Consider the following 11467-nt stretch of genomic DNA (forward strand, 5'->3'; position numbering starts at 1 on the left):
GATCAGATAAGCCCAGAAGCGCTATCCCGGTGGTGCAGAAAAACAGGAGCATATAGAATTCCGGTTTCTTCATGCAGCTGAAGTAGTCGCCGCATCAAAATCAGGAATGGGTAGAGCGTAAGCGTTTATTTTCAATCAATTATTTTTATTTTGTACATAAATAATTCAATTAAGTATACGATTTCGTACACGGTTTGATCGTCAATTTTATTCTCTTGGTATGTAATTTGTATTTTTTTTTTTGTGAGTTTTTCTAGTATAGCAGCTCATGCTTCTTCTGGTACGACAGTGACTTCAACGATACCTCCGGTTCTGGCGATAATCATTTTTATTGGACCTGGCTTTTCTAGGGCCTCATAGATATCCGCAGCGGATAAAACTGGAGCCCCGTTAACGTGCGTCACTATGTCCCCGGGTCTCAGTCCGCCTCTGATAAAGAAATATTTTTGTTCGTTTGGGATGCATATCACATCGTGCCTCATTAGTGGAGAGAAACAACCGCCAGGTTTTACTTCTTATAATTAATTTGAATTAACTGGATTGTCGTAAAACGTATTAACGTGATGGGGAGGATAGAAGGGAAGGTTCATGACAAAACAGCTGAATATGTTATTTTTTCTCCTTTGTATCCTTTGAGGGATTAAGTTAGTTAAAATGAAATTACAAGGCACCGTGGCAAGATTTTTTGTTGGTAACAAGACCCGGCGCGGTTACTAATCTCGTATGAAGTTGGAGAGATGTTATAATCACATGTAATATTCTGAGAATTTGACTTACACGTAAGCTGGAGAACCGACGATTACTTTCCAGATCAAAACGCCATGCCTCACGTTCCAGGGTATGTTTTCATTCCGTTGATGCAATTCGCTCATAATACCCGGTGTCAATGTCAGCATTGTGATGCCCATATAACGTCGCTTGTTTATAGAATCCACTTTTTCTCGAGTGCCTAGAGGGAGAGAACGGGAAGCAGGGGTAATTCGAGGATATTTATGTTTTATACTTTTCCAAGACATATGAACACCCACCCTTCGTTTTTCGGCGCTCCTCCGCCTGTTTGAGAAAATCTTTTGCGTAATCAATCGGTATCGCGAATGAAATACCAGCCGTGACTTTCATCGCATTTATTCCGATTGCTTCGCCATTTAAATTAACTAGAGGGCCACCAGAATTTCCAAACTAGAAATATCATTTGTTTATTTTTGGTAGAATTTTTATCGGAAACCACTATATTTCTGGTCGATTGCAGAAAATCTCACAGTAATTGCAGCGTCAGTTTGTATGTACCCCATGTTGCTGTGGTGAAGTCCTAATTCTTCGCTTTGCCGGTTCACGCTGCTAATAATTCCGCTAGTGATTGTATTACTGAGGGCTAATGGGGACCCAATAGCTACGACAAACTCCCCAGGTCTCAAAGCAGAGGAACTTCCCAACTTCATGACTGGCAAATCATTCTGTAAGAAGGAACATGCAAAATTTGCGAACAAGGAAGTAAGTAATGATAATCTTTTTTGTCTTCAAAATGATAACAGCGGACCTTCTTTATTCGAACCAAAGCTAAGTCACTTTTCATATCAATATCTTCGACAACTCCAGTACAGCTGGTACCATCATGGAGTCGAACCTAGAATAATAATCATCAGGAGATCTCATCAACCCAAATCTACTCTAAATTCTGCATAGCGGTTATTGTATACTTTAACAGATGAGTTTGGCTTGTTGATAACGACATGAGCATTTGTCAATATCAATCCATCCTTGCCAACGATAAAACCAGACCCATTACTGGTGGTTGTAGGTTTCCCAGTGAAGTAATCTAGCCTAAATTGCAATGAAATAAATTACAATGATTAGCTTAAAATTCATTAAGTGATACGAGATTAGCTTACCGCCGGTGATCTTTGATTTCAATGTAGACTACAGATGGTGCGGTGACTTCTACTACATCTGCTATAAAATTATACTTGTCTCGATTATAATTAATATTTGAAGTATCAAAGTTGACCGCTGCATTGACATTGGGAAATAAAGAACTAAGTCCTTCAAATTGGTAACTGCCATCTCCAAACAGCTCTCTTTTCCATTTGTATAAAAAGTATCCTACAGCTGATGTAATGACAGCGGTGGGCCAGGTTAGGAACCATCTTGAACTGTCATAAGATGAATGATTATGCCGATCGAAGCCACGGTTAGTGTTAGTGCGAAAATGACGTTCAGTATTCAAAATAATCAAATGCTGACACCGGGAAAACCGTTTTTTCCGCAGCACATCACATGCCAAACGAAGACAGGGCGCTGCCATGATTTACAGCACCCTCTACATTTGTAGAGGCGGGATGGCTTATTTGAATAGGCAATTGTTTTTAAATGTATGTTGGTAGACATTTGCGTTGACTGAAGATTGGTATCGTCAGTCAACGACATTTGGAATAGTGGTAAGCAGTGACTTTTATTCTTCGGTTACGTACATTCAGTTTCACATTCGTTTTTGTTATTTCTAGAGTTCGAACAAAGCGAAATAATGCGGCTGATCACTTCTTTTATTCACTAGCCAAATAATTTTATCGGTTTATTGATCATTCAGAGAAGTGTTCTCCGAAAAAAGTGTATTAAGGTCGAAACTTATCCCTTGATTGTTCGTGTTGAAGTCATCAGTGACTTTGCAATTTGAGTCTGCGTGGCAGGATTCTGAAAAGAAAAATTGATTCACCTTATGTAAGTAAATAACAAATTTCATTTTTTAGTAAATTAAACGGCGCTTAGGTATGGCAGACTCGAACTGTTGTGCTCTCACAGCCCTCATAAATAAAAGCAGATTCTGGTGAACCCTTGTAAGTTTCTAGAAGATTTTTCGATATTGCAAGCTCAAATAAAATTTAAACTTCCGTACCTTGAGAGCAGCAAATACCCCCAGCGGCGCATCTTCCGGTGTTACCTCTGCACATCGCAAAGCCAGCTATGCAAGGCCTGGAATAAAGGCTTTCTTTTCTGCAGTTGTGGGTTTCGGCAGTCCCGAAAAAGCACCCTATCGAAGGACCGCAACAGATCTTTGGTCCAAAACATTGTCCTTGCATTTCCGGTCCGCAGGCTGGGCACTGCAGAATTTTTCCGAATAATAAAGCAATCAGCAATTAAAATACTGATTGATAATTGCCGTTTCAATTACCTCTCTAATGGGATTTTTCAATGGTAATAGAGCTCCGTTCCTCTTTCCACCACGGGGACAGTTGATTATTAGACACCCTAGAGCGGATGATACTACCAATAAGATGATCGCGGTTTTTTGGAACATTTTAAACTTTGAGAAATATCTATTTTCCGGTCAAGTAGGAAACTCTGAGTCGTCTTTTACTACTCGGAGTGTCGGAAGAGACTGATATGAGGGTACAGAGATGCAAGTTGTATTTATATTGAGAGATTCTTGAGATTTAAAATGCTTCGTGCGAGTACAATCTCTGGGACAGGGTATATGTTTTTATGTATCTTATTTATTCAGTGGTAACCACAATAGGACACTCTAAGAATTATGGTAATAAAAGCTGCTTATTTTCCATCCAAAGCCGAATAATAATTTCTGAAATTCGCGATGCTTGACGTCAAATGTATATAATAACAATCGCTTTTCCGCGTATATCTTTTTTCGAAACTCACAGATCTTTACACATATCAGACACTATGAGATTGAATTGATTGAAAAAATTGCGGTCACTATGAACAATTTCCGAATTTGAAATACCCATTCGCGATTCTAAGCATAATTCTTCGGGTAAACCGGTTTGCATTGCTCATCAATCACCACAAATTGCTTCAACAATTATTAACTACGAACTCGTAAGGGTGTCACATAGGCGGGAAGAAATTAGATCATTTATATTTACAAGAATGCACAACATATTTATTTATTTTTTCATAATTTACATTGGAATCATTCTTCATATTTTATTGCAGCTCGATAACAGAAAATTACGTGACAACTTTCTTGATTTTTCTTATGATTCTACCGGTTGTGGGGTTGGAATCTTTTCCGTTCAGTCTCTTTTGCTTTTTTTTCTTAAACGTCTCAATCACAGCTTTTTCAACCGGCTCCCTAATTTTCCGGTTCAAACTTGATTGCCCCAGCTTTTTGGACTTCACCTTTTCGTTTTCGGCGTTCAATTTATCTGTGTGCTTGATCTCTGCTGTTGTGACGGATTTTTTCTTCTTCTCAGTAACTATATCATTCAGCTTTTCAATTTTAGTTTTTTTCTTTTCAACAACTTCATCACCCTTATTTAATTTACGTTTTTTTCCTTTCGTCGATTTATCATTTGTTGTAAAATTTGATTCAGTAATATTCTCGAAGCCTTTGGGGCAAGCTTTTTCTATGTGACCAAATTCATTGCATTTATAGCATCGTCCAGTTATTTTCGGGGCGTTACCGCATTTATGAACAGCCAAAGTACATCGTTCACATTTGTTACAATGTTTCCATGTCGGTTTAACGCAACGTGCGCAAATGTTACAGTGCCTGTACCTTCTTCCGTCTTTTGATGTGCATTCCTTGCATTTTTTACAATGTTTATTCTCCTCGGAAACCCATTTCTTGCATCTCTTGCAGTACTTGTAACCTTCCGATTCCGGAAGTTTTAGTAAATTCAAATCTACGTTTGTGAAAATTCTGACTTGTGAACCGACTTTCCTGTCAACTGATTTCACAAATAGCGGGTGATTGTCGTAATTTACTTTATAATCAGACATTTTCAACTCTTTCAAACCACCGGCAACATTAGGCGGATTTGCTTTTTCCCTCAAAGTTGCTTCCATGAAGTATGGGAAAATAAACATGATCTTTAGTCCTTCAGATTCCGTAGTTACGTTATTCCACTTTTTATGCAAGTCAGTAATAGTCTTTAAAGTTTGAGACATAGGCTCAACACGCCCCCCAAATGGGGGGTCGCAAACCACGTAAATATTTCGACCACCATTCTGCATCAGAAAATCTTTGAAAACATTTTTCGATCCATCATTGAAGAAGTGGTGATTGAAAAAGTTGTACCAGCAAAAGCTTAATGGGCCAAAAAAATTATGCTGAAAAAAATTTATATCGTTATTTTGAAATTAAATAGTATTGTAGTAAAATATTTATACGTTTTCCCGTAATGTAACTCACAAATCTTCCATCGATATCCAAAAGCAAACTGGACATCTTGTCTTGCAAATTATTTGTTATGTATTCGTGTATTCTAGGTGCTCCGATGCACAATATGCTCTCAGCTTTAAGCATAAGGAGCATGTCAATTATATCTTTGGTGGACTTTTCCGAAAATAAATATTGAGCTTCTTTTTTTGGATTTTCTAAAGGTTTGAGGATTTCTGTAGGATGAGACATTTGGTAATCTGTTAGATTTTCATTTATGTCATGGTCTTTGTGCTTGTGTTTTTCTGTGATGAAAGATAAGCGACTACAGTCATGACAATACATTCTTCTCAAAGGACTTTCCGCTAACATTTCATTGAAGCGAATATACATTTTCTGATGATCATAACGGGGCAAAACTCTTTTTGCCTCAAGCTCCCAAGTTTGTTTTTGTTGCTTTGATGGTTTTGTGTTTTTCTCTAAATAGAAGGCACATAGTTTCCTGTCTCTACATGCAGAACAGGCATAAAACTCTATATGTTCTCCATCGATGTATCTTCCAAATTGTAAAGTTGGACCTGAAATAGCAAAACACAGAATCACTAGGAAAATTCGAGTAACGCCTATCTATGAAAAAACATCTTCTGATTCAAAAATGTGATTAATGCAATAACACAACCTACCATGTGAGCATTTTGGATTTTCGGATAGATTGCTCCAAACACATTGATAGCCACCTATTGGCTCCGCGATAGGTATCTTCATTTTCCAACGTTTTACCAAAAAAATCTAAATATATGATGAATATCACAAAAGCTATAACCCAACCTTTACGAGCACGTGGCTCAATGTCAATCTCAAACACCCCACTTCTCCACTAGCCACCTAGTACCCCCACCAATCTATTCTATGCCCACCTCGATGCCCACACTACTTGATTCGCGCGTCATTCGTTGCTTGGCAACGATAAGGGATGCAGGAATCTAGAACACCCTTGGAGGACGGAGGACACAAGAAAAAAAGCAGAGAGCAAATACATCTGCAACGAACCACAGCAGATCGCGCTAGCAATCGTAAGCTCCCAACCACATCCAAGGTTTATTGTGAACAGGACTTGAAGCTGGGCCAACGCTGGAAGTCTTTCAGTTGGTTGGAATCCGAAGAGTCGAGGGTAATTGTTATTTGAAAGTTTTGGGAAATATATTCTTTGCAAGATGCTAAACCCAATTTCTAATACTTGTTCACTATGTTTCTAAATTGATTTCCTTGTGATTTCGTAAATTGCTATAAATCAACGGGCAAAGCGTACGGAGACGTGCCAGCGCAGAGCTTAGATGGCGTTACCGCTTCTCAGGGATGGAATGCGGCTCTAATCTGATAAGCACTCTCCTCCATACGCTACTTCCTTGTTTTATTTAGTTTGTGCTACAGTCAATTTCAGGACTCGTCAAAACCCAGTACCTCTACTTTGATTCACTCGTGCTGTGCTGGTTACGTTTTCAAGTTTTGTATGGTAATCTGTGTATAGGTTATAAAATGGTCATAAATAATACACAACGAACGTAAGCGAACCTTATCCTTGCATAAATTGTCGAATGATAGTTTTATCCATCTACAACAATAGTGAGGTGATCGGAAATACTACAGTTAGGGTGAAAGAAAATTCTTCAGTGACTTTATTTACGAAACTCGAGTGCACTTTCAACCAACGAATTCAGTTGCTTTCAACATTACAGTACATCGGTATGACATAACTAGGAAACAGCATGGCACGGGTGCGGGTTCCAGGCTCTCTTACTATTGTATTAGTGATTATTTTCACCCTCCTTGTTATCATCTATCACATACTAAGTAATGAAGTCGATGACATATCCTCTGGAAAAGTGGATGTCCGGTTAAAAGTTGAAGATATTTATCCTTTGAGCCCTTTCACTGACAGTGCAAAGGATATCGCTCGCCGTCAGAGACTCGAAGCAGAAATACTCGAAAATGTGAGGAACAAAGTAAACTCTAATGCTTTGAAATATGAAAGAAACTACAAAGATAATATACCGCTTTTCCAAGGACAAAAAATTGTACACCTAGATTTGAAAGGTGCACCTCCGACTATTAAATACTACAGATATCTCTTTCCCTTGCTCAAAAAACTTGGTGCTACAGGGATCCTGGTGGAATACGAAGACATGTTCCCTTTTACAGGCGAAATAAAAAATATAAGTGCTCTGAATTGCTATACTCACCAAGAAATTGTTGAGATACAAAGACTAGCAGAAGACAATGATCTTGAAGTCATTCCACTGATACAAACCTTCGGTCACTTCGAATTCGTATTGAAGTTAGATAAGTACAAAGACATGAGAGAAGTCAGCCACTATCCTCAAGCCCTATGCCCGTCGCACAACAGAACATTGCCTTTGCTTTATGAGATGCTCCAACAAGTTATCGATGCTCATCCTACAATTAAAAACTTTCACATTGGAGCTGATGAAGTTTATCAGCTTGGAGAATGCTCCAGATGTTTAGAAAGAATGGCTAGACATCAGTGGGAAAAAAAACAACTCTTCCTGTCTCATGTCGCTAAAGTAGCTAATTATATCAAGAAGAAATATCCTTCCCTCACAATTCTTATGTGGGATGATGAATTCAGAGAAATATCTCCCCAAGAAATCATCGACAGAGGATTAGACAAGTTGGTAGAGCCCGTTGTCTGGAAATATACAACAGACCCTCAGTCCACACTAACAGAACTTTTATGGGATAATTATGCTCGTATTTGGCCAAACAGTATCTGGATTGCAACTGCATTTAAAGGTGCAACTGCTCCAGATCGGTATTACACAGATATTTCATATCACATCAAAAACCATGAAGGTTGGCTGGGAATTATCGCTAGATATTCTCATAGAATTAAATTTAAGGGAGCTCTTCTAACCGGTTGGCAGAGATATGATCATTTCAGTGTCCTCTGCGAGCTGCTACCGTCTTCCATTCCCTCCCTGGCTATAAGCTTAGCTGTTCTTCAATCACCTGATATGAACTTGTTCCCACCTTATCTGCCCAGTCATATTAAGGATATTCTCAGCTGTGAAAGTATGATTGCACTGAATGTGCCTGAACCACAATTCGCGTGGACTAAGTGTGACTTTCATGGCTCAATGATCTATGCTGCTACCTTAAGACTTTTCACTTTGAGCCAGGAAATTGCTAAAATGGAACAAGAGAACACATACAAAGGATGGCTCAAAGAATACAATTTGAAACACGCATTTTCTAGTCCCAGTCACGTAGAACACGCTGTGGCCAGACTTGGCGAACATAAAATGGAGATTCTATATATTGAAAACGAAATGCGAACGGCTATGGAAGGAATTTTTGATAACTATACAATTGACGAGTGGATCGAAACCCACACTGATCCCCTTAGTGAAAAAATAACGAAGCTCTGGGAAGCTAAGGAGAGAATATTAGAGCGCGATAATTGGCCAAGGCGACCGTTACCGAAAAATGAGCTATGAACAAATATATATAAACTTGATAAATTCGACTATACGTATTATCCTGTAGTTTGTCGTAAACTCCGAGTAGACAAACCGAGAGAAGAACGCATGGATAAGATTTAAATCTGAATAATTATTCTTATTGTTGTATTAGTCTCACATAATGTGATGTGATAAGACATCAAATGCCCGAACTATTAAAGAGGCTCATTCGTTTCCGGATTATCAGGGCACCTCGAATCTAGTGTTACAGTTATTGAATGATTTTTTACTAATCCTTTAATGACCTATTGTAGTGGATGTATTTGCGCGTGTAGTTTATGACGCATTCATAAAGATTCGAACGCTTCTAATAGCAGTATATAAATTTTTACTGATTTCTTAAAAAACAAATTTTTGTCTAGACTGCAGAATAAATTTTCATGTTGATAGCAATGCTCATTATCTCCAAACAACGTCGTATCGTTACTTTTATGTTTGCTGGATTAACGATGAGTTTTCAATTTAATTATTGCACTCGTATTCATAAAATTGCTATGCTGAATTTGCAATATTTGTAGTCCAATAGGGTAAAAAGATTTATGATTCATTTTCGCACAACCTAAAAGTACATAGATATAATACATAAATATATACAAAGTATTTAGACATACTAATATGTATGATATTATAGGATAATAGAGATTACATTATTAGAAGAGTTATTATTAAAAAAATTATGCGATCAATCGGTATCACACATCTACTAAGTTTTTAATTCAGTGTAGGTCGATTAAAAAAGAACAAAATAAAATAGGTCACAAGTACTAGATATGATAAGATAATAAGTGATAAAATTTTACACAAACTATATTTCATCTGATTTTGCATAAAGCAATTATGCCATCGATGAGTCATTTTACTTTTTTATTTAATTTTTTTAACTTCTGCATCATCATTGGTTGTAGGTATACAAGTGATCGTCGTAAATAAAAGAGACTAGGATGTGTTGTGGTAAATTCGGCTCGAATTTGAATAGATATCAAGTACATTTATTCCTTATTGGATAATGTATTAGAATGTAAATATTGTAACTAACATGATATTAATAAATCTTGATCTTTATAACTTATTTAGTGAATAGTCACGAAAATCATTGCACCGTCATAATTGGACCCTTAAAATTCAAACTGCAGGTGGTTAATTTAAGGCACAAAGTTAATCAACATCCCTGAAAATACTTTTAATATCGTAACTTTTTTTTTATCGTGGGGACATATTTTTAAAATATAATATACCTTGAGCTACTTACTACTGTAGCGAACAAACGCTTGACTTGGAACGTGGAAGCATTGGATTTGAAGCAGTCTTTTTTAATTTTTTCGCTTGTTTTTGAGTTATTTTTTGAACCATTGGCAACGTTGATTGCTGTAGCGTCGGTTTCGACTGTTTCCTATCAATCGAATCTTGTCCTGTAGATCTTTGAAGTCCTCGTTCGCCAATTTTTGTAGTTGGAATTCCAAAAATCTGCGCTACCAAATCTCCTATTCTCGCCCCAATCTGAAAATATGAACACTTCATCTCTCGAAATAAGTCGTTCACGTTTGCGCATCCGGGAAGTCTTTATCGTTTCCTTCGTAGACAATCGAGTGTTTTTCATTTTACGCTGACTATCAGAGCGACGTTTAGATTGTTCTCGGTAGAATCGTTCGTTATATAGTATAGACTCGTAAGTAATATTTATTACCGATTCTCCTGTCCTTGCGGAAACATCGTAGCAGGGCATTCCGTTGTCTATCGCGAATTTGTGCGACTTATCACTTTTAACAGTTCTTTGATGTGCTATATCACATTTGTTTCCTAAGATTGCCATCGCTGGTTGCATATCCAGGATTTCGTTCAGATGTCTTATGGTCTCAATCCACGTTTCCAGAATTTCAAAGCTCGACATGTTAGTCACATCGTAGACAAAAAAAATCACCTGTATAGAAAGTTTGAATGAACACAGAACAGCGCGCCGATTTAAACATGCAATTTTGCAATCAGATCAAGTTCGTTAAACTCGGACACCTGAATTTGAAACTATCAATTTTGCTAAGAAGCTAGAAACCTTGCGGCGTAAGTTTCTCAACTTACGTGCGCACCAAAAATATACTTGTCCAACATATTCCCATGCAATGCTAAACCTCCAATGTCCCAGATGTAGAGGGTGACATTTTTGGAATCTCCAAGTCTGACGCTTTTCAGAAAAAAATCAACACCAGCTGTTGGCGAGTAATGCCTCGTAAATTCTCCGTTGCAGTATCGCGTCGCTATGCTGGTCTGAAAAAATCTTACGATTGCCACCTGTCATCTATTGTGATATGATTGAATCTGATTGTCGAAAATAATTCAAATATCCTTCGATCATATGTACTCGAATTTTTCACCCTGCGATACTCCGGTCTGGTATTCATAAAGTGCATGCACATATAACTTGTGTGAGAGCAACAGATGACGTCTAAGCGTATTTCAAAATGCACTCACTTTCCCGGCCCCAGAATCCCCTACGAACACGATTTTTATTCGTTTTTCAAAAAGTTCTTCTTCGGAATCGGACATATTTCGTTACAATTCTACCTATGTTTGCGCAGTCTGCAGCGGTTGCAGCGAGAGCGTCAAGTCGGTTTCGGACTGACCAGCAATCGACCGACGCTCTGGCGAGGCACAAATAAAAGCCCTGTCAAGCAACATGAATAAATTAAACAACAATCGATATTCGACCGTTATCTTCGTCGATCTGGGGCTGCAAGGGTGTCGTGAGAAACGTTATTGGTTCTGACGTAAAAACTCCATGCGCAAGCGCTTATAAAATCCCCACTGTATTCACAACTTG

At 38.0% G+C, this 11467-nt stretch overlaps 5 protein-coding genes across 5 annotated transcripts; 1 reads left to right on the plus strand and 4 right to left on the minus strand.

Moving 5' to 3' along the window:
* Window positions 1-128: 128 nt before the first annotated feature.
* On the minus strand, window positions 129-2327 carry LOC105689081 (serine protease HTRA2, mitochondrial). The gene is made up of 7 exons (XM_012405839.3): window positions 1890-2327; window positions 1698-1821; window positions 1538-1624; window positions 1260-1454; window positions 1029-1179; window positions 778-949; window positions 129-429 (listed from the first exon to the last, which is right to left on the minus strand). The coding sequence occupies exons 1-7, from the start codon at window positions 2300-2302 to the stop codon at window positions 267-269; spliced, it is 1305 nt and encodes a 434-aa protein (XP_012261262.2). The 5' UTR covers window positions 2303-2327; the 3' UTR covers window positions 129-266.
* A 101-nt stretch (window positions 2328-2428) lies between these two features.
* LOC105689062 (neurophysin 1-like) lies at window positions 2429-3743 on the minus strand. The gene is made up of 3 exons (XM_012405817.3): window positions 3167-3743; window positions 2891-3095; window positions 2429-2688 (listed from the first exon to the last, which is right to left on the minus strand). Exons 1-3 carry the CDS (start codon window positions 3290-3292, stop codon window positions 2570-2572), a joined length of 450 nt encoding a protein of 149 aa, XP_012261240.2. The 5' UTR covers window positions 3293-3743; the 3' UTR covers window positions 2429-2569.
* A 130-nt stretch (window positions 3744-3873) lies between these two features.
* On the minus strand, window positions 3874-6212 carry LOC105689079 (rRNA N6-adenosine-methyltransferase ZCCHC4). The gene is made up of 4 exons (XM_012405837.3): window positions 6034-6212; window positions 5800-5905; window positions 5150-5694; window positions 3874-5067 (listed from the first exon to the last, which is right to left on the minus strand). Exons 1-4 carry the CDS (start codon window positions 6064-6066, stop codon window positions 3964-3966), a joined length of 1788 nt encoding a protein of 595 aa, XP_012261260.2. The 5' UTR covers window positions 6067-6212; the 3' UTR covers window positions 3874-3963.
* Window positions 6213-6423: 211 nt separating this feature from the next.
* On the plus strand, window positions 6424-9724 carry LOC105689148 (hexosaminidase D-like). Its single transcript, XM_012405960.3, has one exon. It carries the CDS (start codon window positions 6883-6885, stop codon window positions 8629-8631), a length of 1749 nt encoding a protein of 582 aa, XP_012261383.2. The 5' UTR covers window positions 6424-6882; the 3' UTR covers window positions 8632-9724.
* On the minus strand, window positions 9718-11371 carry LOC105689149 (ras-related protein Rab-28-like). Its single transcript, XM_012405961.3, has 4 exons — window positions 11119-11371; window positions 10729-10914; window positions 10340-10573; window positions 9718-10152 (listed from the first exon to the last, which is right to left on the minus strand). Exons 1-4 carry the CDS (start codon window positions 11191-11193, stop codon window positions 9904-9906), a joined length of 744 nt encoding a protein of 247 aa, XP_012261384.2. The 5' UTR covers window positions 11194-11371; the 3' UTR covers window positions 9718-9903.
* Window positions 11372-11467: the final 96 nt, after the last annotated feature.

This window comes from Athalia rosae, chromosome 2, assembly GCF_917208135.1.
Source record: "Athalia rosae chromosome 2, iyAthRosa1.1, whole genome shotgun sequence".
NCBI lineage: Eukaryota > Metazoa > Arthropoda > Insecta > Hymenoptera > Athaliidae > Athalia > Athalia rosae.

What these genes read in the sequence shown, in the direction of transcription:
- LOC105689148 (XM_012405960.3), top strand. Translation starts at nt 6,883, where the DNA reads ATGGCACGGGTGCGGGTTCCAGGCTCTCTTACTATTGTATTAGTGATT.
- LOC105689081 (XM_012405839.3), bottom strand. Translation starts at nt 2,302, where the DNA reads ATGGCAGCGCCCTGTCTTCGTTTGGCATGTGATGTGCTGCGGAAAAAA. An exon ending in GAAATCAAAGATCACCGGCG is followed by an intron (nt 1,822 to 1,889) that starts GTAAGCTAATCT and finishes ATTGCAATTTAG; the next exon opens with GCTAGATTACTTCACTGGGA. An exon ending in GGAGCGCCGAAAAACGAAGG is followed by an intron (nt 950 to 1,028) that starts GTGGGTGTTCAT and finishes CTCTCCCTCTAG; the next exon opens with GCACTCGAGAAAAAGTGGAT.
- LOC105689149 (XM_012405961.3), bottom strand. Translation starts at nt 11,193, where the DNA reads ATGTCCGATTCCGAAGAAGAACTTTTTGAAAAACGAATAAAAATCGTG. An exon ending in GGGATTCTGGGGCCGGGAAA is followed by an intron (nt 10,915 to 11,118) that starts GTGAGTGCATTT and finishes AGATTTTTTCAG; the next exon opens with ACCAGCATAGCGACGCGATA. An exon ending in CCGCAAGGACAGGAGAATCG is followed by an intron (nt 10,153 to 10,339) that starts GTAATAAATATT and finishes TCATATTTTCAG; the next exon opens with ATTGGGGCGAGAATAGGAGA.
- LOC105689062 (XM_012405817.3), bottom strand. Translation starts at nt 3,292, where the DNA reads ATGTTCCAAAAAACCGCGATCATCTTATTGGTAGTATCATCCGCTCTA. An exon ending in TGAAAAATCCCATTAGAGAG is followed by an intron (nt 3,096 to 3,166) that starts GTAATTGAAACG and finishes AAAATTCTGCAG; the next exon opens with TGCCCAGCCTGCGGACCGGA. An exon ending in GGGTATTTGCTGCTCTCAAG is followed by an intron (nt 2,689 to 2,890) that starts GTACGGAAGTTT and finishes TTTTCTTTTCAG; the next exon opens with AATCCTGCCACGCAGACTCA.
- LOC105689079 (XM_012405837.3), bottom strand. Translation starts at nt 6,066, where the DNA reads ATGACGCGCGAATCAAGTAGTGTGGGCATCGAG. An exon ending in CAAGTAGTGTGGGCATCGAG is followed by an intron (nt 5,906 to 6,033) that starts GTGGGCATAGAA and finishes TCATATATTTAG; the next exon opens with ATTTTTTTGGTAAAACGTTG. An exon ending in TGGATATCGATGGAAGATTT is followed by an intron (nt 5,068 to 5,149) that starts GTGAGTTACATT and finishes AATTTTTTTCAG; the next exon opens with CATAATTTTTTTGGCCCATT.